General features: G+C 45.1%; 1 protein-coding gene across 1 annotated transcript; it reads left to right on the top strand.

Annotated features, from left to right (window-relative positions):
- Positions 1-6018: 6018 nt before the first annotated feature.
- Positions 6019-17800, top strand: LOC134395543 (vomeronasal type-2 receptor 26-like). Its single transcript, XM_063121707.1, has 5 exons — positions 6019-6300; positions 9443-10240; positions 12405-12632; positions 15674-15800; positions 16890-17800. Exons 1-5 carry the CDS (start codon positions 6019-6021, stop codon positions 17798-17800), a joined length of 2346 nt encoding a protein of 781 aa, XP_062977777.1.
- The last annotated feature ends 9123 nt before the right edge of the window (positions 17801-26923 follow it).

Below are 26923 nucleotides of genomic sequence, written 5' to 3' on the forward strand. Positions count from 1 at the left end.
AATGGCAACAGGAAGGCTAAAGCTCAGAATGAGCTGAGATTAGCGAGAGACACTAAAAGCAATAAAAAGGCTTTCTAAGATATGTGAGTAGTAAAAGACAGAGGAAAGAAATGGTGGTTCAACTGCTTAATGAGGATGCCAAATTGATAACAGATGCCAAAGAAAAGGCTGAAGTGCTCAATTCCTACTTCGCTTCAGTCTTCTCCCAAAAGTGGGTCTATGACACACACACCCTGGAAAAAGTGAAACAAGTTGAGGGGGCAGGATTGCAGTTTGAGATTGATGAACAAATGGTCAAAGAACACCTAATTTCTTTGAATGAGTTCAAATCTCCAGGGCCCGATGAACTGCATCCTAGAGTAATGAAAGAGCTAGTGGAAGAACTCTCAGAACCTTTGTCTATTATCTTTGCAAAATCATAGAAGACAGGTGAGGTGCCGGACGACTGGAAGAGGGCTAACGTTGTCCCTACCTTCAAAAAGGGCAAAAAGGTTTAACCTGGGAACTACAGACCAGTCAGTCTGACATCCATCCCTGGGAAAATTCTGGAGCAGATTATAAAGAAGTCAATCTGTAAACACCTTGAAATCAATGCAGTGAGGTTTTATCTTTCCAATATTGTAGAATCAGTCTTTTGGCAGCACAAACAATCAAATTACGTTCACCATGTGTTATTTTCCAAGAGGCCGGTAAGTAATTTAAGGTGACATGTACATCTGAAAATATTAAAGAGCTTTCTAATACAGAATTGATGTGTCTGATAATTTCCTCCCAAAAGGAGGTGACTATTGGACATTTCCAGAACATATGAACAAAAGAAGCGTTAGTTGTATGACTCCTCCAACAATTAGTCAATTTGGAGAAACCTTTATTAAACAGGTGCTGTGGTGTCCAATAGAGCTGAAACAATAATTTTTGCGGAATAAAATGTAACCGGAGATCCATTGACATATCAGATACTGATGCCAAAACAGTGGTCCGTTATTCGATAAAATAGGACAGACTAATAGTAACAACAACAATCATCACTGGAAGGCGTGGGAGACGTGCAGCAGGTCGCCAATATCGCTAAAAGACCCACAAACTTCTGTGAGTGGCCGGTCACGAGGGTGCTTTATTTCGCTCAGGTGAAGAAGCCCTATGTTTGTCTGGGATATATTAATTCCTGGAGTTCATATAGTGCAGTGGCTCCCAAGCTTTTTCAGGTAACCGCCCCCTAGGTTCCACAAACTCATGCCCAGTGCCCCTTACCCTACACTATAAAAATCCTTACTCAGAATAGCCATTTTCAACGACCCACTAAGAAAGATAATAACAATAAAATTCAAAACAGTAACAATTAATTGAATATTTCTTCAAAATCCAATTACATTTTTTTAGTTTATTCAATTAAACATAATTCATGAACTTGATCCATTGATATCATATTTTCAAAGTCTGATAGTCATTTAGCAAGAATATTAGATATCACATTTAGTAACTAAGGTAGAGTACCTCACTATTCTTTAAATCCTTAATGTGATGGATGGGCCTGATGAAGTGATACCACTTTCCCAATGTCTGGTTTAAAGTCACTTAACATGAGTCTTAAATCACCACGTTTAGTAATCTGGAGTCAATTTCTTTGCTTGGAGAGAAGTAGGCAGACCACACTAAAATTACATTCCACCAAATATGATGTTGGAAATGCAACCAGGAGTTTCTGAACCACTCTCCATAGTGCAAGATAGCGATCAGAAATTTCCTTCTGTAACCAAAACTCCTGGTACGATTTCTTAAACTTTGGCTTCAGCTCAATATCATTTTGAAGCTCAATTGGCCCCTTTAAATGGGAAGCACCCGCCGCAGGCTTGCCGAGGGAGGGAGTGAAAAGAGAGCAAACGCCTCTGTTTTGCAGCCGGCGTGGCATGGCACACCAAGCAGGGTATGTCTCTTGATTAGTGTTTTGTTGACCTTCTGGAGAGGCGCTTGTCGGAAAAAACAACCTTGAATGCCCCCCTGCTGCCCCCTTGCCTCTAAATGCCAGCCTATGCAATCCCACCACTTTGGGAATGACTGATATAGTGCATTTTGCCATCCAACCAAGTTCCTAAGGTATTCTGTACAGGGACATGTGCATAGTTGGCTAGATATAGGAGGAGGGCTTTCTCTGCTGTGGCACCCTGGCTGTGGAACGAGCTCCCCAGAGAGGTTCGCTTGGTGCCTACACTGTACTCCTTCCATCACCAGATGAAGAACTTTTTATTTTCTCAGTCTTTTAACACCTAATTTAACTTAAATTTAAATTTCGCTGTTTTAATTCCATATTTTAACTTATATCAATTTTTGCTGTGTGATTTTATCTTGTTTGTGCTTTTTATATGGTATTTTGTATTTGTGTTTTTAGATTTTTGGTTGTTTTTATGCTCCTCATGATTTTAATTTTTGCGAACCACCCAGAGAGCTTCGGCTATTGGGCAGTAAAATGTAATTAGATAGATAGATAGACAGATAGATAGATGAGATTCTTATGTTTTTAATAACAATGCCCCTGTTCCTAAAATCATAGAATAGTAGAGTTGGAAGGGGCCTATAAGATTATCGAGTCCAACCCCCTGCTCAGTGCAGGAATCCCCCCTAAAGCATCCCTGACAGATGGTTGTCCAGCTGCCTCTTGAAGGCCTCTAGTGTGGGAGAGCCCACAACCTCCCTAGGTCGCTGGTTCCGTTGTCGTACTGCTCTAACAGTCAGGAAGTTTTTCCTGATGTTCAGCTGGAATCTGGCTTCCTGTAACTTGAGCCCATTATTTCGTGTCCTATAATTTTGAAGAAACCTGTGTATGTGTGGATAATTGGGTCCCTTCTGCCAAGGAGTGCTATAATCAAGTTGAAAGACACCTTAGACAAGTGTACATTGGAACATCGGTACACATGTCTGGAGAGGACTTTGGGAACTGTACAGTTTTTAATGTCATATTGTAACCTTTAATACCTCAAGATTTTTGTCTGCGCTAAAGGTCAGTTGAACTGTGCTGAACTGCCCCCTCACTGACCATGCACTAGCGCTTCACTAGAGAGTCACGCTAACATGTTTTCTCCAGCTGCACACCTGCGCATGGAGCCACGCAGGGAATCAATGCCATTGCAGGAGTGATCCTTGCTCCCTTATAATTATCAAAATCATGGTGATTTACTTGAGTTCTCACCAAAGCTCAAAGGATTCCCCTCAAGATGACTTTTGAAAGTGATGCAAGAAATCCCAAACCAAGAGCAATGCTTGGTCATTCCTCATATACAAAGCCAGAAAAGCTGGGGCATAAATACCTGCTGTGCCCCTGAGAGCCTGGGGTGAGATTTAGGGAAGGCAGGGACTGTGCCTTTCACTCCCCTCCTTCAGATCTAAGACCGTGGCTGGGCTCCATCTTTTTTTTTTAGCAAAGTCTCTGCCACTGTGCTTTTGTGAAAGGGGTTGGCTTCCAATTAGCTGTCTCTGAGACTAGTCACAAGGGTGTGTGTGTGTGTGTGTGTGTGTGTGTGTGTGTGTGTGTGTAGGAGAGAGAGAGAGAGAGAGAGAGAGAGATTCTCCAGCATGATATGGTGGCTGCTGCTAATTTTTATGCTGCTTCTGCCCTGCCCCACCTGTGGAACAAGAAAAACCAAATGCCCACTGAATGTGAGAAGTGACCGGAAAGATCCATTTAATTATTACAGGCTAGGAGACTACCTGATTAGTGGAATTATATCTACCACAAATACAGTATTTAATCCATATGTTTTCTTCAAGCCTCCTTCTAACAGTTTTGCCTCGTAAGTGATCAGGTGCTCAACTGACTGAATTCATACTTTCCAGGTGTCGCTTTTTTTTCCTCTTTAAGCAGGGACAGAGAATCTCTCTTTTGTGGAAGCTGCTCCTCATAAATCATGTGAATCATGATTCTGTTTTGTCCAACTTTGCTTCAGGGGGTGGGTGGGAAAATGCTTGGGGCAGATGCAGAAATGCTGAGACACTGTTTAGTCAGTGCACAACCTGCCATATCAAGCTTTCCAACTTGTGTGGTTTATTTTTGAGGTCTTCAGTCGTTGGGCAGCTGTTAGCCGTGGTGCAGTTTAGGGATGTCAGAAGAATCCATTTGCGGGGGAGTTCGACAAGCTTTCCTCAGCTCTTGCCCTTGGACTCGGTTCTGTCTTCCACTAGCAACAGGTCCCCTAGAATCATAGAATAGTACAGTTGGAAGGGGCCTACAAGGCCATCGAGTCCAACCCCCTGCTCATTGCAGGAATCCACATTAAAGCCTGATGGCTATATATTGTGCCCAGTTTCAGAGGCTATATGGCTATGTATCCTGGTGGTTGGGGGACATGACCAGGAGGATGCTACTGCACACATGTCTTGCACATGTAGGTTTTCCCCAGGCAGCTGGTCAGCCACTGTGTGAACAGAATGCTAGATGAACCCTTGGTCTGATCCAACAGGGTTCTTCCTATGTTATATTAACCATGGCCTCATCTACACCAAGCGGGATAATGCAGTATGAAAGTGGTATATAAAAGGCAGGAGCCACACTACTGCTTTATAGCAGTATTGAAGTGCACTGACAACTGTTGGGGCCCACTGACACGTACCATATACCACTTTCATTGTGCTATATCCTGCTTGGCGTGGCTCCTGCCTTTTATATACCGCTTTCATACTGCACTATCCTGCTTGGCGTAGATGAGGTCCCAGTGAGGTACATTAGACTGAGAGAGTGAGAGGGGCCCAAGTTCACCCAGTAAACTAAATGGCTGAGTGGGGACTGTGAACCCAAGTCTCCAAGTCCTAGACTCAGCGCTTGTAACCACTGTCCACTTCAACACACCCACTCTCCAAACATAGGTAAATGCATCACAGGTTTGGCAGAGTCAAAGAAGCATTTCAACCAGAAACCCTTCAACTCCCGAACTAGCTCACCTATATACTGTCCCTCAGTTAAAAAGAATTGTGATGATACATAGGGATGCCTTAAGGTGGATTCGTGCACTGAGCAGGGGGTTGGTCTCGATGGCCTTGTAGGCCTCTTTCAACTACTATTCCAAGATTTTATGATTCTAGTAGCCATCGTTGGCATTATCCTCCATGAATTTGTCTAATTCCCTTTTAAAGCCATTAAAATCAGTGGATATCACTACATCTGTACATAGGTAAGCTATAATTGTATGGTTTAACTATGCACTGTGTGAAGGAGTCCTTCCTTTTATCTGTCCTGAATCTCCCACCATTCAGCTTCATGGGGTGACCCCATGGGGTTCTAGTCTTTTGAGCGAGGGAGAAACATGTCTTCCTATCTGCTTTCTCCACACCACGCATCAGGGGGAAACATGTCTCCCTTACTCACCTTATTTCTGAGCTAAACAATCCCAGACATTGCAACCTCTCCCCATAGGGGACTTGATCCAGCCCATAGGTCATTTGGGTTGCCCTTTCCTACACTTTTTTGTATCTTAGCGTGTGCTTAGTGTGAGTAGGGATTTCTTTAGATTAAGGGGAAATTAAGATGCTGCGAAGGAGCATCAATGCGGCTGCGTCTCAGCTCATGGAGCATTATTGAAGTCGTATAGACGAGGGCCTTGTTGCAGGCGGTTCTCCATTAGGCACAACCAATAATGTTGGGATCAGCTCTGATGCTTTATGCTCTCAGATTGATTTAGCATGAAGGCTAAACTAAACATGACACAAAATGTGTTTTTCCATTTAATGGGTTCATTTTAAAAAACCAGACAAACGGATTCTGGGAAGTGTCGACAATCAGGCTCAAAACTCCTTGCGTTGGAGAGGGGAGGGGGAATTGAGCCCTTTTCCTTCCTGCCATGGTGTTGACAAACGTTGTTGCCCTAACCTTGCGATTTGCATTGGGAAGAAAATTCCCATTCGCATCAGTTGAATGGGAGTATGGTTCTAAGAGATTTCTACTTTACTAAGCGTTGCAGGAATTGCTTTCTGTTTTTATGGAATGAAGGATAAAAATCTGATGGCATCTGTTTTTGTTGCAGTTTAAAAGGTATGAGCCAGTGGCACATCCTTCCCTTCTTGTTTGCCATTCATGAGATCAACCAGAATCCAAGGCTCTTGCCCAATATCACCCTGGGCTACAACATCTATGAGAACTATTTCAACCCAAGAATGACTTACGAGGCCTTGGTAGACCTGATGTCTCTTGGGCAGCAGCATGTTCCAAACTACAGATGTGGAGGACAGAATAAGCTCTTGGCTGTGCATGAAGGGGCCAACTTTGAACTCTCCAACCAGATTTCAACCATGCTGGGCATCTACAAAATCCCACAGGTAGGAATGGGGTGGGTGGGGGATGTAGACTGAGTCTGCTGCCACTTTGCAATCTTTCCAGAAGAGTCTAGAAGGTGGCCCTGGGGTGGACATCACCAAGTAAGGCCAGAGAAAGGCAGCACTTTTCAAAAGAGCTGAATATAATTTGAGAGAGGTTTAATTTTCCTGAGAAGAAACGGGTTCTTCTGTCAGCTCTGTATGGGGATTTTTGTGATTTTGGGGATGATATAGCTTTTGATATTGAATTTAATCCAGACCAAGTGAATCACACTTAAGTCCCATTATAACCCATTATAAGTGGACTACTGCAACCTTCTTCTCTCTGGCCTTCCTTCTTCTCACATCAGTCCGTTGGTTTCTGTTCACCACTCTGCTGCTAAGATCATCTTCCTGGCTCGCCGCTCTGACCATGTTACTCCACTTCTGAAATCTCTTCATTGGCTTCCAATTCACTTCAGAATCCAATATAAACTTCTCCTGTCGACCTTCAAAGTTTTTCACGGTCTAGCTCCTTCCTATCTCTCCTCTCTCATCTCACACTATTGCCCCGCTCGTGCTCTTCGCTCCTCTGATGCCATGTTTCTCGCCTGCCCAAGGGTCTCTACTTCCCTTGCTCGGCTTCGTCCATTTTCCTCTGCTGCCCCTTACGCCTGGAACGCTCTTCCAGAACATCTGAGATCCACAAGTTCAATCGCAGCTTTTAAAGCTCAGCTAAAAACTTTTCTTTTTCCTAAAGCCTTTAAAACTTGATGTTGCTTGGACTTTATACTGTTAGTTCTACCCTACCCTGTGCCTGTTTACCCTACCCAGTGCTTGTTTGCATTCTCTTCCCCTCCTTATTGCTTTACTATGATTTTATTAGATTGTAAGCCTATGCGGCAGGGTTTTGCAATTTACTGTTTTACTCTGTACAGCACCATGTACATTGATGGTGCTGTATAAATAAATAAATAAATAAATAATAATAATAATAATAATAATAATAATAATAACCGTGACTTAACTTTTCAACGGCAATCCAACCTCTAAGGTACTAATGTACTAAGACTAATGTAAACCATCCTGGAAGCTGTAAAACTGAAGGGTGGGATATAAAAATTTCAAATATAAGTAGACTGCTTTTAACTGCTTTTATTGCTTTTAAATTATATATTGTTTTAACTTTGATCATGGTTTAATTTGTTTTTAACTGTGTATATTTATTGTTTTATACTGTATGTTTTTATCTGTACGCCGCTCTGAGATCTTAATGATATAGGGTGGGATATAAACATTTTCAATAAATAAATAAAATAAATGGACGTAAACAAGGACTGAGTGCATGCATTATTTCCAGAGATCTCTGTTTTCAAATTGCAGTCAACTATTCTCTCCAATGACAGCAACCTGTTGGAGTGGGTTCTCCATTCTGCACATTAGATTTATCATGGCATATGCTTTTGTGGATCATAGAGGCCCCTTTAAGTTAGCTTTGGAAGATGAAATCTTGTCTACATAACGCACTTATCCAATATAGTAGCTCAGATAGAAAAGGACAGATGGGATGGGTCTGCTGTGGGGAAGGAATACACAGGGGATTTTTTAAAACAGTTTTGAGAACTGTGGAGGCCCAGGACACACTCCATATACAGTTGTCAAAACTGTTATAAGGCACTTTAAAGCACTTTAAAGCAGTAGTGTAGATCTGGCCTGACTTACAAGGTGAGAGAAATAAACCTTCAAAGTATTTTTAAATGCAGGAAGGTTTATTATTTTACAGTATCTAAGTGGCAATTGATATTGTATTGGTATTTACTGATATTTTAGATTAACAAACAACTGAGGGCATTTGCTAGACCTACCTGATAATACGTGTGGGAGGAGGGGTCAGGCTGCGCTAGAAGTAGGCCCCGTCCACACGTGAGATGTGACAGGGCCGAGGGAAGCCCCGTCGCATCCGCCATATTTTTTTGCCTTAAAGGGCCATGTGTGCAGGAGCGCACCAACGGAACAGTAAGTGTTTTTTAAAAAAATAAAGGGTTCCCCACTCCCCCGTCCCTGATTTCCCCCCACAATGCCTGATGCCCCCCTGCCCGCTTGCTCGCCCTTCCTCCCTCGCTCACCATTCCCGTCCCCCGCTCGCCATGCCTGTCCCCGCTTGCCATGCCCGTCCCTGTCCGCCATGCCTGTCCCCGTTCTTCTCCCCGTCCGCCATCCCCTGTCCCCATCCGCCATGCCTGTCCCCATTCTTCTTTCCCCCCTGTCCACCATGCCCTGTCCCAGTCTGCCATGCCCGTCCCTGTTCTTCCCCCGTCCGCCATGCCCTGTCCCCATCCGCCATGCCCATCCCTGTTCTTCTTTCCCCCCTGTCCACCATGCCCTGTCCCTGTCTGCCATGCCCGTCCCTGTTCTACCCCCGTCCGCCGTGCCTGGTCCCCATCCAGCATGCCCATCCCTGTTCTTCTTTCCCCCCTGTCCACCATGCCCTGTCCCCATCCGCCATGCCCATCCCTGTTCTTCTTTCCCCCCTGCCCACCATGCCCTGTCCCCGTCTGCCATGCCCGTCCCTGTTCTTCCCCATCCACCATGCCCTGTCCCCATCCGCCATGCCCGTCCCTGTTCTTCTTTCCCCCCTGTCTACCATGCCCTGTCCCCGTCCACCATGCCCGTCCCTGTTCTTCTCCCCCCCGTCTGCCAAGCCCTGTCCCCGTCCACCATGCCCATCCCCGTTCTTCACCCCGTCCACCATGCCCGTCCCCATTCTTCTGCTGGGTACGCTCTTTCCCCTGGCCCCAATCTCCACCCCCCCGTGATTTCCCCTGCGGCCCGATGGGCACAGCACTCCTATGGAATGCTGTGCCAGTGTGTGGCTTCTCCCAGCTACTCGTGAGTAAGCGAGCAGCTGGGAAAAGCCACGGGAGTTGCTAGGCTTTCCACTGCCCCGGCCTCAGCCCGGGGCTGTGGAAAAGCCGGGCCATAAGTGGATCCGCTTATCCCGGGTCAAGGGAGGAGTTAGGCCGGCCTGACCCCGGCATCCCCTGTGCGTCATCTGGATGCACAGCAGGGAGACGGGCCTCACACCGGGCGAAGACCTCGTCTAGCAACGGCCTGAGTGTTGTCCTTAAAAGCAAGTCAAACACTTATCTCTTTCACTTTTTAATAGGTCAGTTATGGTTTTGTTAGTCAAGTCCCTAAGGACAAACATCAGTTTCCTTTTATCTACCGGATGGTCCCAAAATCAGAACCGCATTACCTGGGGATTGTTAAACTGCTCCAGCATTTCAGATGGACGTGGATTGGTCTCGTTGCTCCAGAGAATGACAGTGGAGAAAGATTCATGAGCAACTTCATGCCAGTGGTCATAAAGAATGGTATTTGCGTTGCCTATTCCAAAAGTATCCCAGCGACAGTGAATTCGGAAAGACATTTCAACCTGATATTATATTTGCTGGACACTCAAGTTAATGTAGTTGTTGGTCAAGTGGACACCAATGCCATCTTAATTCTAGCACTATTCATGCAAATGATTGAAAAGATCAAAAATTCAACTGTAGGAAAAGTATGTATTACAACAACTTTGCAGGACCTCAGCTTGAGAATGTTTTACAGGATGATTGATCTCCAGCACACCCATGTTTCTTTGTCCTTCTTAATCAAGACGCACAAAAGGACACGACATGATAATTTTGATGCACTTTTCTTGGCTATCCAGCAGTTTGAGACTAAAGCATTTCATTGTTTCTATTCAAGAGACATGTTGTCTGTGAAAGTCTGGGAAAGATGCAGAGAAAAAGAGAATTGGGACAACCTGCCCCAGGATGTGATTGAAAGTATCCTCTCTCAAGACACCTACAGTATTTACAATTCCATCCAGGCTGTGGCCTGGACCTTACATGCTGCGTACTCATCCCATTTGAACCGGATGGGGATGGTGGGTGGAGACCGGCTGGGTCTTCAAAGGGTACAGTATTCCTTCTCCGTCACAGAGAGTTCCTTTGTAAATCACCATTCATTATAGGTCTGTGCAGAGACTTCCTGATTTTTTCAGAGGCTGCGTTGGAGGTTCCAAATCAACCCCGATCTGCTTTGAGCAGCTTATGTCCCAGTGCGACCCACTTTGGTTCCACAGCTGAAGTGAGGTCCGAACATCTGAAGCGGGTCAGATGTTGTGTGTTCCTAGGCATGAGGCCGACCAGGAATCCATTGGACTCCATGTTTGCCTTCCTCCCCACTCATCCTCCTGCTCCTCATTCCTCCCTCTATGCTTCTCCCCTCCCATGGACTTATCTGACCCATCTGGAAGCCGCCTGTCTTCAATGAGAGCTGCCATTTTTAAGGAAGATGGCAGGTCGTCCATTTCCTAGATCTAATTTCAAACTACAGCAGTCGGAAAGGGCCATTTTAAGAAGCTCCTCAGGCCTCGTCCTCTCCACTGCAGCCCAATCCAGATATAGACCGAGGAGGGCCCAATTGGCCTTCTTAGGTACAGGATCCAAATTTGGATCCAAGGCAGTGCACAGACCTAATTAATGGCTCAGTTCTAGGCAGAGGCATCAGGAGGGGCAGATGTGGCAGAGTTGCGGGGGTCTATGAGGTGCCCAAATGTAGGGTGACCATATGACCGGATCTGCCTAGATTTGTCCGGGTTTTGATGGCAAATCCGAGAGGGGGAGGGGAAATCTGGATTTTTTTCAAAGAGCAGCTCTCATGGGAATTAACATAAATGCTTATAACTCCGTCAATTTTTAAGATAAAAACATGAAACTTGTCACAATGGTAGCTCTTAGGAAGGGCTTTAGTCATACCAAATTTGAAACAGATCAGTTCATCCATTGATTTTGTAGGATTTTTTTAAAAATTGAGGATTTAAAATTATTATTTTTAAAATCGTCGTTTTTAAAGATAAAGAGCTGAAAGTTGGCACCATGATAGCGTTTAGGTAGAGCTTTAGCCATACCAAATTTGAAATAGATCTGGGGCCAGCAGCAAACCCTGTTAACAACAACAGCAGCTTGCAATGAGTGAAGATACAGTCAGAAAAGATATTTGAGGGAAGGGGAGAATGTAACACAGAGAGTATAGCAAAAGGTTCAAAGTACAGCAAAACCTACAAAAGTAGGAGTGAGTGAAGTTAATTTCAGATACATTGAATCTCTCACTTGTTATTTCAGTGATTTTAACATTAAGATGTTATGTAGAACAGATTTGTCTTAAATGTGTGCTGTAAAATCAGAAATGTGACCAAGGCTATGTTCGGGTGGGCACGCCCCCTTGGTACTGGACACGCCCCCTTGGGGGCGACCATGTTGTCCTCCTTTTTGGTTTCCAAAATATGGTCACCCTACCAAATGAACAATCCAGTTTTGAGTTGCCCAGCAGAATGGGGCAAGGCAGCTGGGACAGTATGAGGATGCTTTCGGTCCTCCCCTCAACAACCTGATTACCTCAGCTAGCTGGTGTGGTCTGAGATGTGTTCGTATTGCAGTCTCCTAAATGGATTGGGTTGGGTCACTTCAACATTTTGAACAGGTTGCCCTGTTGGGAGTGGCCCAGGACTTCATGGCCTCGGTGGACTGTCCCAAATGATATCAGGCTTCCTTACATAGCAGGAGGACACACCCAGGTTTTCCTTTTTTTGTAATGGATGGGATGATGATAATCTAGGGATGGAAGTATGGAATGTGGTTGGTCAGTCATTGATAAATCTCTGCCTTGTTGGGTTTATTAACTTACCCCACTTTTCCTAATAATAGGACCAGCCCCTGGTGTCAGAACTCTCCCTAGGATGCCAAACAAGGCTTATAGAACATTTTTATTACCTCCCCAAAATGGCAAAACAGAAAAAGGAAAATTAGAAAGGGATCTCAGGTGCATTGTAAACATAAATAATCAAAACAAAATTCATAACCACTATGAGCTTGGAAGAAGTGGTTGTAATGAGACCTTCTAATGAGTCAGGCTGAGATATTTCCTAAATGCACGTGCTTCTTTGTGACAGGGCTGGGTAGCATGTGGCCCTGTAGATGTTGTAGGACTGTAACTCCCATCATCCCTCACCCTTGGTTATCCTGGCTAGACCAGATGGAACTTGCAGTATAACAACTTCTTCCCCACCTCTATTCTAGCTTCACCCTTTCCTGAGAAACTTTCAGCTTTATAATACTTCCATGGACGGAGCTTATTTGGATGAAAATGGAGATCTGGCAGCCAACTTTGATATCATGAACTGGGTGATGTTTCCCAACAAGTCCACTGCTGGAGTGAATGTTGGCAGTATAGAGAGACTGTCCTCCTCTGAGATAAAGTTCACCATTGATCAGAATGCCATTACGTGGCCCAGAACGTTTAACCAGGTAGGGGAAACCACTTGTTTCCTTGTTCCCTTTCCTATCTAGCCATCACTGAGAGCTCCATCAGATGAGCATTTTATTGAACATTTGTTACTGGGCACTCACAGGTTTTCGCGAGTCCCCTCTCGCAATGTTTGCCTCCCGCCCCTTCTAGCCTTCTTCATGCCGCAAAACAACAACAATAACGTAGCTATAATGGCTCATATGCCAGTGGTGGGCGGGGCTGAAGTCAAAGGAAGTGGGGACAAGACACAAAACATACCAGCATAGTGTAGACTAAAGCTCTTCCTGCCTTTAATTAATCCTCAGGATAAGGGGGAGAAACGCACAAAGGCTAGGACACCATTTAATGGACAACAGAGGTTGGCCAGTGGAAGACTGGACCCTCAGGAGGGCTGGATTTCGCCTCTAGGCCTGAGGTTCCCCACCCGTATCATAGGCTGTTTCTACACCAGCCAGAAAATGCAGGCTGGTCACGGCCAAGTCCCTGTGCATCCAAATGACACACAGGGAAGGAAGGAGGGCCGGGAATGGGTTTTCCCAGGGATAATTACTCCCTGGGAAAATCCAATTCTTCCCATGGTCCCCGGATCATCCCGAGACAGTGGGAGGTGTGGCCGCCCCTCCCGGCTTCTTCCCTCCTCCCTGCATGTAGCAGGGATCAGTAGAGGGAAGGGACCGGACTGGGAGGAATTGGGGGTGGGGGGGAGCAGGGTCAAGGTCAGGATATCATGAGATCCTCCCCCCTCCTTCCCTCTTCACTGGGGTGGTGTAGAAATGGCCATTGGGTGATTTTAAAGAACCCTCAGAGGCCTGCTGTGGTGATAACTAATCGAGCCCATGATAAAATTGCTCACATCCCCCTGAGCTTGGGCAGAGGGTTTGGCTCAGAGAATGTGTCCAAAGCACCATCAAACTAGGGTGGTGTTAGAGAGAGCTCTAGGGGGGGGGTGAAGAGTGAGGGAGCAGTTTGGCTGCGTTATTTATTTATTACATTTATATACCGCCCCACAACCGAAGCTCTCTGGGCAGTTCACAAAGGTTAAAACAGTAAACATTAAAAAGTATACAAAATTTTAAAACCAACAGAAACATAAAAACAACAGTATAAAAACCACTGTTCTGGGGTCCATTAGAAAACCAACTTAGCATTGTTAAATTCTGTTTAAATGCCTGGGAGAAGAGAAAAGTCTTGACCTGGCATCTGAAAGATAACATTGTTGGAGCCAGGCGAGCCTCATCAGGGAGATCATTCCCCAGTTGGGGGGCCACCACTGAAAAGGCCCTCTCCCTTGTTGCCATCCTCTGAGCTTCCCTCGGAGTAGGCACTCGGAGGAGGACCTTAGATGTTGAGTGCAGTGTATGGGTAGGTTCATGTCGGGAGAGGCGTTCCATCAGGTATTGCGGTCCCAAGCCATGTAAGGCTTTATAGGTTAAAACCAGCACCTTGAGTTGGGCTCAAAAACGTATAGGCAGCCAATGCAAGCGGGCCAGAATTGGTCTTATATGCTCGAACCTTCCTGCTCCAGCTATCAATCATGTTATACACATCTGTGTTGCCTTTTTAGGAAGGAAGTGTGATGTGTTTGTTTGTGTGTGGGGGTGTTAGATTGTTTTTGCGTAGTGCACTGCAGTGTTTTACCTGAAAATGTGTTTCTCTGCTTATATTTTGATTGGATGTGTAGTTTTGGTTTTACCTTAGTTTCTTGGGGGCGGTCTGGCTCTGGGATTTGGCTGGGAGTCTTGCCTGTGTGTCTTGCCTGTGTGGCAGGCTGGCTTTGTTTCCTGAGCACTACCAGCTTGACATCTGGGGAAGTGGGTATTTTGTTGCACTTTGTGGACACAAATATGTGATTCAGCATCTTGGGTTCAGGTCCTGTTCCTGCCTTGGCCTCAGTTTCTTGATACAGTTATTTATCTGTGAGCCTCAATAGTTTCCCTTCTGTGAAATTGACGTTCATGCAGAAACCAGTCAGTTTAAAAGAAGCGGTTTCATGATTGGAGCTCAAATCTCATTTCTGTCTTGAATGTAGGGTTTTGGACAAGTTACCTTTCTTTGAGATTATGCATAGGCTGACCATATATGGGAGATCAAAAAAGAGGACACTCATTGTGGGACGGGTGGGGAAGCCGCTTTCTAGGGCCCTGAAAAGCACGCCATTCCCCCTGCCACCTTAAAGGCCCCGACTGGAGCGGAGGAGGGAAAAGCATGTCATGCCTGTTCCAATTGCATCCTTTTCTATAATATCTGGGAATGACACGCTTTCCCTTTTAAGGCCCCGATTGGAGAAGTGGGGAGGGGAATGACACACCTCCAGAAAGCGCATCCTTCCCTCTGCCATGCTAATGGCAGCCTTAAAGGGGAAAGCATGACATTCCAGGACATTACAGAAAATTACAGAAAATCCCCCTAACTCCCAGGACAGAACAAAAAGCTGGAAAAATCCAGGGAAACCCTGACAGTAGGTCACGCTAATTATGCCCCCTGCCAGTTGAACTAGTGGTCTTCCCATGGGAAGGGTCGGAGGAGGTCATGTGTTCTGGTTTGGGTACATTGTTGAAAGCCACCTCCTCAAAAATATAATTTCAATATACTTTGAAAGTTAGAATGAAAGTTAGAATGAAAGATCGAATGAAAGATAGGAAGAACAGTATTGGTGTAAGTCGCCTTGCAAGGGTTTCCACGATGACAGATGACGAAGAAATGTTTTAAATGAATAAAACAAATAAATAAATGGTGGCATGTATAAACCATTTGCCCCTATGGTAAACAGCTTCCTGTAATATGCTCTCTTTTGTAACTTGTCACACTAGGCAGGGCTCCTGCAGCTTTAACTGTTGTGATGAAGAGGGTGTTTCACCAGGTGCTACATGCATACAAATGACTAATGCTGAAATTCCCTTTTCAATACAACTGTTGAAGACACAGGAGCCCTGTCCTCCCTTCCATAGCATCACCTCCATGATATAACTCATTTCCAACAGTTAATAAAGCCCCCTTTCCACAACGTTATGCTTGAACAACCTTCTCTTTATATGGTTAGACAGTCCCTTTTTCTAGATGTACTAGAAGTTGCCTGCCTGGATACGCCAAGACAATTAGGGAAGGAGAGCCCATCTGCTGCTACGATTGTGTCCCATGTCCTGAAGGAACCATCTCCTCCCAGGAAGGTAAGAGACTCCAGAGCGAGGAGCTGCCCTGGAGAAAGAGAACAAACACCCACTCGCAGGTGGCTAGAGAGGGGTTTTTTTTTGTTTTAATCTGAACTTGATTTCTTTGTTGCTTTGTGTATAGCTAATTATTAGTGTATTTGCTATTTAATTCCACAAACTGAGTGAAAATAACTTAGTGGGCTACCATATGAGATTTCCATTGAACAATTGCCCTATCTCATTCACAGAATGCAATGTAGGGTGCCAACAATATCTTCTTCTAATGTCTGTTTTTAGGAAGAGGGAATTTCACAGGTGCTGCATGCATACAAATGACACTTGATGAAATTTCCCTTTTTTTATATACAACTTCTAAAGATGCAGGAGCCTTGCCCTCCTTTTCATAGGGTCACCCTAGATTTAGTGGAATGGGGAGCAACCCCAAACAAGCAGAAACATTAGTTTCTGGAATGGACCAGGCTGGCAAAGCTCACATAAGGTTGCTCTGGAGAGCTGCCCTGTTGTAGATATGAGCCTTTTGCTCATTTCAGTTCTTCAAGGGGTGGGCAGCACTTACAGAACGAAATCAGTGGGGCTTGCAGCTTGCAGAGTGGAAGCAGTGGTGGAGCCAGTTCACAGATAGGCAATATCGAATGCTGCCCCGCATACCTTAATAAGCAAGGGATCCAGTCCTGCTTACTTCTGAGGCTTGTCCTGCAGAGACCTGCCCTGCTTACATGTGAGTAGACATGCAATTTTTTAATGTGCTGACGTATGAGTAGACATGTCGTTCTAGTTTACTTCTGAGTCGAGATGCAGACAGCTTGGTAAGGGTGATGTTATTCAAGAACTGCTTACTTCTGATTAATCTTAATCAGTAATGATGACATTTTTGGCAAGCACATAGATGGAATGCAATTTCAATGGCTATTTATCAGCTTCCACGAGAAAAGTGCTTTTCCCAGTTTCAGAGACAGGGTGCGGCCTGCAGAAACCACAGTGGGTCAGAGGAGCACTATACACCTTTTAGGGAATGCAATAAACCACAGACTATGATTGGTGGGGAAAATATTACATAAATGCTGCTGCGGTCCTTGTTCTTTTCAGATGCAGACCATTGCACCAAGTGTCCGGATGACCAGCATCCAAACAAGGCCCGAGATCAATGTGTTCTGAAGCTCATCAGTTTCCTCTCCTATGAAGAAATTCTGGGAATCATCCTAGCTTTATTTGCCCTAATCTTGTCCCTAACCACTGGCCTGCTTTTAGGAATCTTCATGAAATATCGAGAAACTCCAGTGGTCAAAGCCAACAACCGAGATCTCACCTACGTACTCCTCATCTCCCTCCTGCTATCCTTCTTGTCCTCCTTCTTATTCATTGGACGGCCCCAGAAGGTGACCTGCCTTCTCCAACAAACCACCTTCAGCATCATCTTCTCAGTTGCCGTCTCTTCCTTGTTGGCAAAAACTGTCATGGTGGTGGTGGCATTTATGGCCACAAAGCCAGGGAACAGGATGAGGAAATGGCTGGGGAAGAGTTTGGCCAACTCCATTGTAATTTCTTGTTCCAGTGTCCAAGTGGGCATCTGCATGATCTGGCTGGGAATCTTTCCCCCATTCCCAGACTCTGACATGCATTCCCAGCCTGGGCAGGTCGTCCTGCAATGTAACGAAGGGTCTGCAGTCATGTTTTATAGTGCCCTTGGCTACATGGGCTTCCTGGCTGCCATCTGTTTCACGGTGGCCTTCCTAGCCAGGAAGCTGCCTGGAGCATTCAATGAAGCCAAGCTGATCACCTTCAGCATGCTGGTGTTTTGCAGTGTTTGGGTGTCCTTTGTGCCGGCCTACCTGAGCACCAAAGGGAAATACATGGTAGCTGTGCAGGTCTTCTCTATCTTGGCTTCCAGTTTGGGTTTATTGGTTTGCATCTTCATCCCCAAAAGCTACATTATCATATTAAGGCGAGATCTAAATAGCAAAGAGCATTTAATGATGAAATCTAAAGATGGCATCTGATCTTTAAGTACTTTTTTTTTTCTCCCTGCAGGAAAATTAACAAGGGTCCAAAGTCCAAAACTCATGACCAGCGGGGCTTAAATGCGGCTGCTGCTAAAAGTTTTGAATTTGGTCTCCCATTCACGTCCTGAACAGACCTGACCCAGCTTAGCTTCAGCAAAGTGCCTGGCTCCTGTGAGTTCAGGCAATTCCCTGGGACTTGTGTTAAGGTGTTTTGGGAGGGAGGTAGTTTGTGTGTGCTTATGACTTGCCCTGCTTTGCTGGCTGGAAATGAGGCAGGCAGTGGGTGGAGCAAAAACAGCAACGAAAGGATTGAACCATGTGCCCTTCAGTAACGTTACAGCTACAGAGAATCGATACAGAGAACCACGTTAGAAAGGGACACTAGCAACGTTATAAGACTAGTGTAGAAGAGCCCCAAGGGTTTAATCATGATGAATGAATAAGGAACCCAGAAAGGCCTCAGGTAGGGATGTTTGCACAAGTAAAACTTGTATTTGTCTAAGGGCTCATCCACTCCAAGCATATATTCCACTATGAAAGTGGTATGAAAGTGGTATATAAAAGGCAGGAGCCACACTAGTGCTTTATAGTGGTATTGAAGTGCACTGACAACTGTTGGGACCCATGACACATACCATATACCGCCAGGAAGCTGCCTGGGGCATTCAATGAAGCCAAGCTGATCACCTTCAGCATGTTGGTCTTTTCCAGTGTTTGGGTGTCCTTTGTGCCGGCCTACCTGAGCACCAAAGGGAAATACATGGAGCTGTGCAGGTCTTCTCTATCTTGGCTTCCAGTTTGGGTTTATTGGTTTGCATCTTCATCCCCAAAAGCTACATTATCATATTAAGGCGAGATCTAAATAGCAAAGAGCATTTAATGATGAAATCTAAATTTGGCATCTGATCTTTAAGTACTTTTTTTTTTTTTTTTTGTCCAGCAAAAATACTAAAACCAATGTGGGAGTGAACTTCTTTTTTATACTACTTCAAATAATTTCTCTTCTCTCCATGTAAAAACAAAACAGACATGGTGGGAATCTACACTGGTGTTATTATAACGTTTTGAATGGGTTACTGTGACGCATAGCGTCACGTGACCCGGGTCTCCAACGTTGTAAATCAGTCATACTTACAGTTTCTGTTTCTTAGTTGCAGCGTGGCTGCAGATTCATGTGCCTGCTTATACCGGCAATTCTCCTGACCCTTTCTCAGAGCTGGTGGGTTTGCTCCGCCCACTTCCTGTTCTCCTTCCTTCGCTCCGTTTGCTATCTTATCTGCTACAGCAGATAAATCACACCAGCCTTATATTGTGCAATCATTCACAATTGTATCCAAAGGACTCAGAAGTTTTCCACCTTAGAATCTGCTTTTATTGTTAAGTACTCCCATGCATCCTGCCCTAAGATTTGAATCAAATTGGGTCATTGGTTGATTTTTTATGATTTTTAAAAAAACATTTCTCCCCTCTTTGCAAAGGAGCTGTAGCTCCCTGCGGGAAAATTAACAAGGGTCCAAAGTCCAAAACTCATGACCAGCGGGGCTTAAATGCGGCTGCTGCTAAAAGTTTTGAAGAAGTTGGTCACCCATTCACGTCCTGACCAGACCTGACCCAGCTTAGCTTCAGCAAAGTGCCTGGCTCCTGTGGGTTCAGGCAATTCCCTGGGACTTGTGTTAAGGTGTTTTGGGAGGGAGGTAGTTTGTGTATGCTTATTAGGGGTGTGCACGGACCCCCCCCCGCTCCGCTTCACTTGCAGATCCGCCATTTCCCGGATCGGGCCGCTCCGCCCCGCCCCCGCTCCGCCCACTTCCGCTCCGCTCCGCTCGGAGCTCCGGATCCGGATCGGAGCTCCGTTTTCCCCCCCATAGGGTTGCATTGAAAGCTAAAAAATTATACAACTTTTTTTCTGTTCAAGTTAGAAACCTCACGTTTGGCACCATGACACCTCATGGGGGTGTACACACGCACGCCAAGTTTCAAAGCAATCACATCATCCCCTGATTTTTGGGGAATTTTTGAAAATCGGGCACCCCATTCACACCCCTTTCCATAGCTCCGTCAATTTGCACGTTAGAAACCTCAAACACGCCACCATGAAAGCTTATCCAGGGATACATACGCACGCCGAGACTCAAGGCAGTCCCATCATCCCCTGATTTTGGGGGAATTTATGAAAATCCAACACCCCTTTCCATAGCTCCGTCAATTTTGCACGTTAAAAAAAAACCTCAAACTCACCACCATGACAGCTTATCCAGGGATACATACGCACGCCGAGACTCAAGGCAGTCCCATCATCCCCTGTTTTTTGGCGGGGCTTAAACCTGCAAAATTTGGAACTTCCAAAACTCCAAGTAAGCGCAGGAAGGACTTCTCCCCTGAGTCAAAGCCACACACACACAACATCCCTGCGAGGTGGGCAGGGGAGGAGGGAGGGAAGGCAGGCAGGCATGCAGCTGGCATTTCTGGGGGCATAAGGAAGTGAGCCAAGGATAAGCCAGTAATGCATATAAAATGGAATAAATAAATAAATAAACAAAGGAGGGGTGGAATTAAAAGCAGCAGTGTTGCTCAATAAACAGCAAGAAGAATTTTTTTAAAAAGGCTATATCTGTCTTTTACCAGCAATAGGGGGACGTGCCCGGGGGAGGGGGAAGTAGCTGCCAGTTCAACTCAAGACAGCCATTGCTTCACCACGAGAGCTCTAAGGAGCAAACGCTCACTTCAACTCATAACAGGCATCGCTCCACCACTAAGAAATGAACACTCACTTTGACTCATGATAGGCATTGCTCCACCGTTTTACTCTCTTTGGAAGGCTCTAATGGCCTTCCAGTGCAGGAGAGAGTGGGGGCACGTCCACGATGAGATGCCCTAGGGGACCTCATCCCCTTGCACCACATCTTTTCAGTTGTTCCCCAAAGTTAGGGTGGGGAGCAGTGCTGTGTTTCTATCTCTTATTCTTGGCTTAGTATATGATTTCAGGTTGTGTTTGTGCATTTGGTGGGGCTACTGTGTTAAAAAACACTGGGAAAAGTCCGTTCAGATGAAGAAAGAGAAGTTTCCCAGAATCCCAAGTTACCCGTTTTGCCTATGCCCTCCTCTAACTTTGGGATCATGTGATCATGACCGGGAGCTGACTCTGCCCCTCAGCCCTTTGAAAAAGGTATTTTCCCGCCGATTTTTTAAAAAATTCTAGCGCGCGACCCGCACGACGCAGAGAGGTGAGAGTAGTCTCAAAATGACCCCCATCCACGACTCTCTGTGCACAAGAATTTTCAGAACGATAGCTTAAAAACCAACCCAGTTATGCCCGAGTCTTTCCCGCAATGCAATCCTATGGGCGAAAAGCCGAAAACGCCGTTTGAGCCGCGCGGTTGACCCGATTTTCAAAAAAATATAGCACGCGACCCGCACGACGCAGAGAGGTGAGAGTGGTCTCAAAATGACCCCCATCCACGACTCTCTGAGCACAAGAATTTCCAGAACGATAGCTTCAAAAAGAATGTAGTTATCCGCGATTATTTGCCGCAATGCAATCCTATGGCGAAATGTTTTGAAGATGGCAATCGGAGCGCTCCGCGGAAACCGGAGCGCTCCGAAAATGGCCGCTTCTCTTCGCCTTGCTTCTAGGGGTCTGCGGTCCGCTCCTACTCCGCCTCTGGGTAAGGCGGAGCAGGCCAATCCACTGCTGCTTCTACGCTCCTAATCGGAGCGGATCACACCCCTAGTGCTTATGACTTGCCCTGCTTTGCTGGCTAGAAATGAGGCAGGCAGTGGGTGAAGCAAAGACAGCAACGAAAGGATTGAACCATGTGCCCTTCAGTAACGTTACAGCTAGAGAATCGATACAGAGAACCACGTTAGAAAGGGACACTAGCAACGTTATAAGACTAGTGTATAAGAGCCCTTGTTTTAATCATGATGAATGAATAAGGAACCCAGAAAGGCCTCAGGTAGGGATGTTTGCACAAGTAAAACTTGTCTAAGGGCTCATCCACTCCAAGCATATATTCCACTATGAAAGTGTTATGAAAGTGGTATATAAAAGGCAGGAGCCACACTAGTGCTTTATAGTGGTATTGAAGTGCACTGACAACTGTTGGGACCCATGACACATACCATATACTGCTTTCATACCACTTTCATAGCATTACATCCTGCTTGATGTAGCTGTGTCAATGGGCCCCAACAGTTGTCAGTGCACTTCATTACCACTATAAAGCAGTAGTGTGTCTCCTGCCTTTTATATACCGCTTTCATAGTGGAATGTCCTGCTTGGTGTAGATGAGCCCAAAGTGATCCAAATTTCACCTTGAAGCTTGTTCCATCTCATGTTCATAACAGCTTTGTGATCTCTGTTTTTTTTCACATTTTTCATGCATATTTTCCCAAGTGTATACAATAATTGTGCAGATCTTTGAAATGTATGGATTCTTCTCCCGCTGCTGAAAGCCTGGGTGCAATTCATTTTTCATGCACATTTCTTCAAAGGTACGCATGCCGTTGACCAGATTTCCTTTGGGTCCGAACATCACATGCAAGCTCGGATTTCGATTGCAGATTGTGTTTTTGTGCATGTTTGGGTTGGAAGGTGTGAACTGGGGAAATCCTAATAAAAATGAACTAAACCTGAATTTCAAATACAGCTCTAGCCTGAAGCCATTCTCTTTACAAATGGTCATTTCTCACTTTGTTGTGGGCTCAGAATCCGAAACAGTATTAAAGAAGATTCAGTTCAGATCTCAATTTGGTAACTCAGAAAGCAGGTTGTTTTGTCTCGGATCCAAACCCATTTACTATTACGGGAATATAAACAAACAGTTATAATGTTTTTACTTTCTGACATGAATGAATGAAGTATTCCAGCATAGTAGGCCCTCCTGAGAAGATGAAATATGAAAAATATGAGAAAGACAGGTTTATAGGAATTGTAGAGGAAGAGTATCAGTAGATGAAATGGGTTGGTGGTACAAAGGGATATCTCTTATTGCCTCAGTGGTTTTGGGGGCCATTTGTACAGAAATAGTATACGGGAACACTGGGGGAAAGTGACCACGTCATACTTGAATTCTTGTTTATGAAGGACACAAAAGTTGAGTGTAGCCATAAACGTACTCTGGATTTTAGGAAAGCTGATTTTTAATAAACTCAGAACTATGATAAGTAATGTCCCATGGCAAGTGAGCCTAATGAGAAAAGGAGTGCAGGATGGGTGGGAGTATTTAAAAAATGAAATTTTAAAGGCACAGTTACAAACAATTCCAACAAGGAGAAAAGCTAGAAGACAACAGAGGAAACCAATGTGGCTCCACAAAAAGCTTAGAGATGACCTGAAAACAAAAAAGGATACATATAGGAAGTGGAAGGAAGGCCAGGCTACAAAAGAAGAGTACAGACAAGTGGCACAGAAGTACTGAAATGGCATCAGGAAGGCTAAAGCTGTGAATGAGCTGAGATTAGCGAGGGATGCTAAAAGCAATAAAAAGGCTTTCTAAGATATGTGAGTAGTAAAAGACAGAGGAAAGAAATGGTGGATCAACTGCTTAATGAGGATGGCAAATTGATAACAGATGCCAAAGAAAAGGCTGAAGTGCTCAATTCCTACTTCGCTTCAGTCTTCTCCCAAAAGCGGGTCTATGACCCCCCCCCCTGGAAAAAGTGAAGCAGAAGTTGAGGGGGCAGGATTGCACTGTATCTTTAACAGTTGCATAGAAAAGGGAATTTCAGCAGGTGTCATTTGTATATATGGGGAACCTGATGAAATTCCATCTTCATTACAACAATTAAAGCTGCAGGAGCTATACTAGAGTGACCAGATGCAAAAGAGGGCAGGGCACCTGCAGCTTTAACTGATGTGATGAAGAGGAAATTTCCCCTGGTTCTCCATATATACAAATGACACCTGCTGAAATTCCCTTTTCTATGCAACTATTAAAGATACAGGAGCCCTGTCCTCCTTTTCATATGGCCACCCTAGGTACACATATCTGGAGAGGACTTTGGGAACTTTACAGTTTTCAATGTCATATTGTAACCTTTAATACATCAAGATATTTTTTTTTGCGCTAAAGGTCAGTTGAACTGTGCTGAACTGCCCCCTCACTGACCACGCACTAGCGCTTCACGAGAGAGTCACGCTAACATGTTTTCTCCAGCTGCACACCTGCGCATGGATCCACACAGAGAATCAATGCCATTGCAGGAGTGATCCTTGCTCCCTTATAATTATCAAAATCATGGTGATTTACTTGAGTTCTCACCAAAGCTCAAAGGATTCCCCTCAAGATGACTTTTGAAAGTGATGTAAGTAATCACAAACCAAGATCAATGCTTGGTCATTCCTCATATACAAAGCCAGAAAAGCTGGGGCATAAATACCTGCTGTGCCCCCGAGAGCCTGGGGTGAGATTTAGGGAAGGCAGGGACTGTGCCTTTCACTCCCCCCCTTCAGATATAAGACCGTGGCTGGGCTCCATCTTTTTTTTTTTAGCAAAGTCTCTGCCACTGTGCTTTTGTGAAAGGGGTTGGCTTCCAATTAGCTGTCTCTGAGACTAGTCACAAGGGTGTGTGGGTGTGTGGGTGTGTGTGTACGTACGAGAGAGAGAGAGAGAGAGAGAGAGAGAGAGAGAGAGAGAGAGATTCTCCAGCATGATATGGTGGCTGCTGCTAAGTTTTATGCTGCTGCTGCCCTGCCCCACCTGTGGAACAAGAAAAACCAAATGCCCATTGAATGAGAGAAGTGACCGGAAATATCCATTTAATTATTACAGGCTAGGAGACTACCTGATTAGTGGAATTATATCTACCACAAATACAGTATTTAATCCATATGTTTCCTTCAAGCCTCCTTCTAACAGTTTTACCTCGTAAGTGATCAGGTGCTCAACTGACTCTGAATTCATACTTTCCAGGGGTCGCTTTTTTTTCCTCTTTAAGCAGGGACAGAGAATCTCTCTTTTGTGGAAGCTGCTCCTCATAAATCATGTAAATCATGATTCTGTTTTGTCCAACTTTGCTTCAGAGGGTGGGTGGGAAAATGCTTGGGGCAGATGCAGAAATGCTGAGACACTGTTTAGTCAGTGCACAACCTGCCATATCAAGCTTTCCAACTTGTGTGGTTTATTTTTGAGGTCTTCAGTCATTGGGCAGCTGTTAGCCGTGGTGCAGTTTAGGGATGTCAGAAGAATCCATTTGCGGGGGAGTTCGACAAGCTTTCCTCAGCTCTTGCCCTTGGACTCGGTTCTGTCTTCCACTAGCAACAGGTCCCCTAGAATCATAGAATAGTACAGTTGGAAGCGGCCTACAAGGCCATTGAGTCCAACCCCCTGCTCATTGCAGGAATCCACCTTAAAGCATAGACCTGATGGCTATATATTTTGCCCAGTTTCAGAGGCTATATGGCTATGTATCCTGGTGGTTGGGGGACATGACCAGGAGGATGCTACTGCACACATGTCTTGCACATGTAGGTTGTCCACAGGCAGCTGGTCAGCCACTGTGTGAACAGAATGCTAGATGAACCCTTGGTCTGATCCAACAGGGTTCTTCCTATGTTATATTAACCATGGCCTCATCTACACCAAGCGGGATAATGCAGTATGAAAGCTGTATATAAGAGGCAGGAGCCACACTACTGCTTTATAATGGTATTGAAGTGCATTGACAACTGTTGGGGCCCATTGACATGTACCATATACCACTTTCATTGTGCTATATCCTGCTTGGTGTGGCTCCTGCCTTTTATATACCGCTTTCATACTGCAATATCCTACTTGGCATAGATGAGATCCCAGTGAGGTACGTTAGACTGAGAGAGTGAGAGGGGCCCAAGTTCACCCAATAAACTAAATGGCTGAGTGGCGACTGTGAACCCAAGTCTCCAAGTCCTAGCCTCAGCGCTTGTAACCACTGTCCACTTCAACACACCCACTCTCCAAACATAGGTAAATGCATCACAGGTTTGGCAGAGCCAAAGAAGCATTTCAACCAGAAACCCTTCAACTCCCGAACTAGCTCACCTATATACTGTCCCTCAGTTAAAAAGAATTGTGATGATACATAGGGATGCCTTAAGGTGGATTCGTGCACTGAGCAGGGGGTTGGTCTCGATGGCCTTGTAGGCCTCTTCCAACTACTATTCCAAGATTCTCTGATTCTAGTAGCCATCGTTGGCTTTATCCTCCATGAATTTGTCTAATTCCCCTTTAAAGCCATTAAAACCAGTGGATATCACTACATCTGTACATAGGTAAGCTATAATTGTATGGTTTAACTATGCACTGTGTAAAGGAGTCCTTCCTTTTATCTGTCCTGAATCTCCCACCAATCAGCTTCATGGGGTGACCCCATGGGGTCCTAGTCTTTTGAGTGAGGGAGAAACATGTCTCCCTATATGCTTTCTCCACACCATGCATCAGGGGGAAACATGTCTCCCTTAATCACCTTATTTCTGAGCTAAATAATCCCAGACATTGCAACCTCTCCCCATAGGGGACTTGATCCAGCCCATAGGTCATTTGGGTTGCCCTTTCCTGCACTTTTTTGTATCTTAGCGTGTGCTCAGTGTGAGTAGGGCTTTCTTTAGATTAAGGGGAAATTAAGACGCTGCGAAGGAGCATCAATGCGGCTGCGCCCCAGCTCATGCCGCCGGGTGCAGAATTATCGAAGTCGTATAGACGAGGGCCTTGTTGCAGGCGGTTCTCCATTAGGCACAACCAATAATGTTGGGATCAGCTCTGATGCTTTATGCTCTCAGATTGATTTAGCATGAAGGCTAAACTAAACATGACAAAAAATATGTTTTTCCATTTAATCGGTTCATTTTAAAAAACCAGACAAACGGATGCTGCGAAGTGTCGACAATCAGGCTCAAAACTCCTTGGGTTGGAGAGGGGAGGGGGAATTGAGCCCTTTTCCTCCCTGCCATGGTGTTGACAAACGTTGCTGCCCTAACCCTGAGATTTGCATTGGGAAGAAAATTCCCATTCGCATCAGTTGAATGGGAGTATGGTTCTAAGAGATTTCTTCTTTACTAAGTGTTGCAGGAATTGCTTTCTGTTTTTATGGAATGAAGGATAAAAATCTGATGGCATCTGTTTTTGTTGCAGTGTAAAAGGT

The sequence above is a fragment of the Elgaria multicarinata genome, chromosome 3 (assembly GCF_023053635.1).
Source record: "Elgaria multicarinata webbii isolate HBS135686 ecotype San Diego chromosome 3, rElgMul1.1.pri, whole genome shotgun sequence".
Classification (NCBI taxonomy): Eukaryota; Metazoa; Chordata; class Lepidosauria; order Squamata; family Anguidae; genus Elgaria; species Elgaria multicarinata.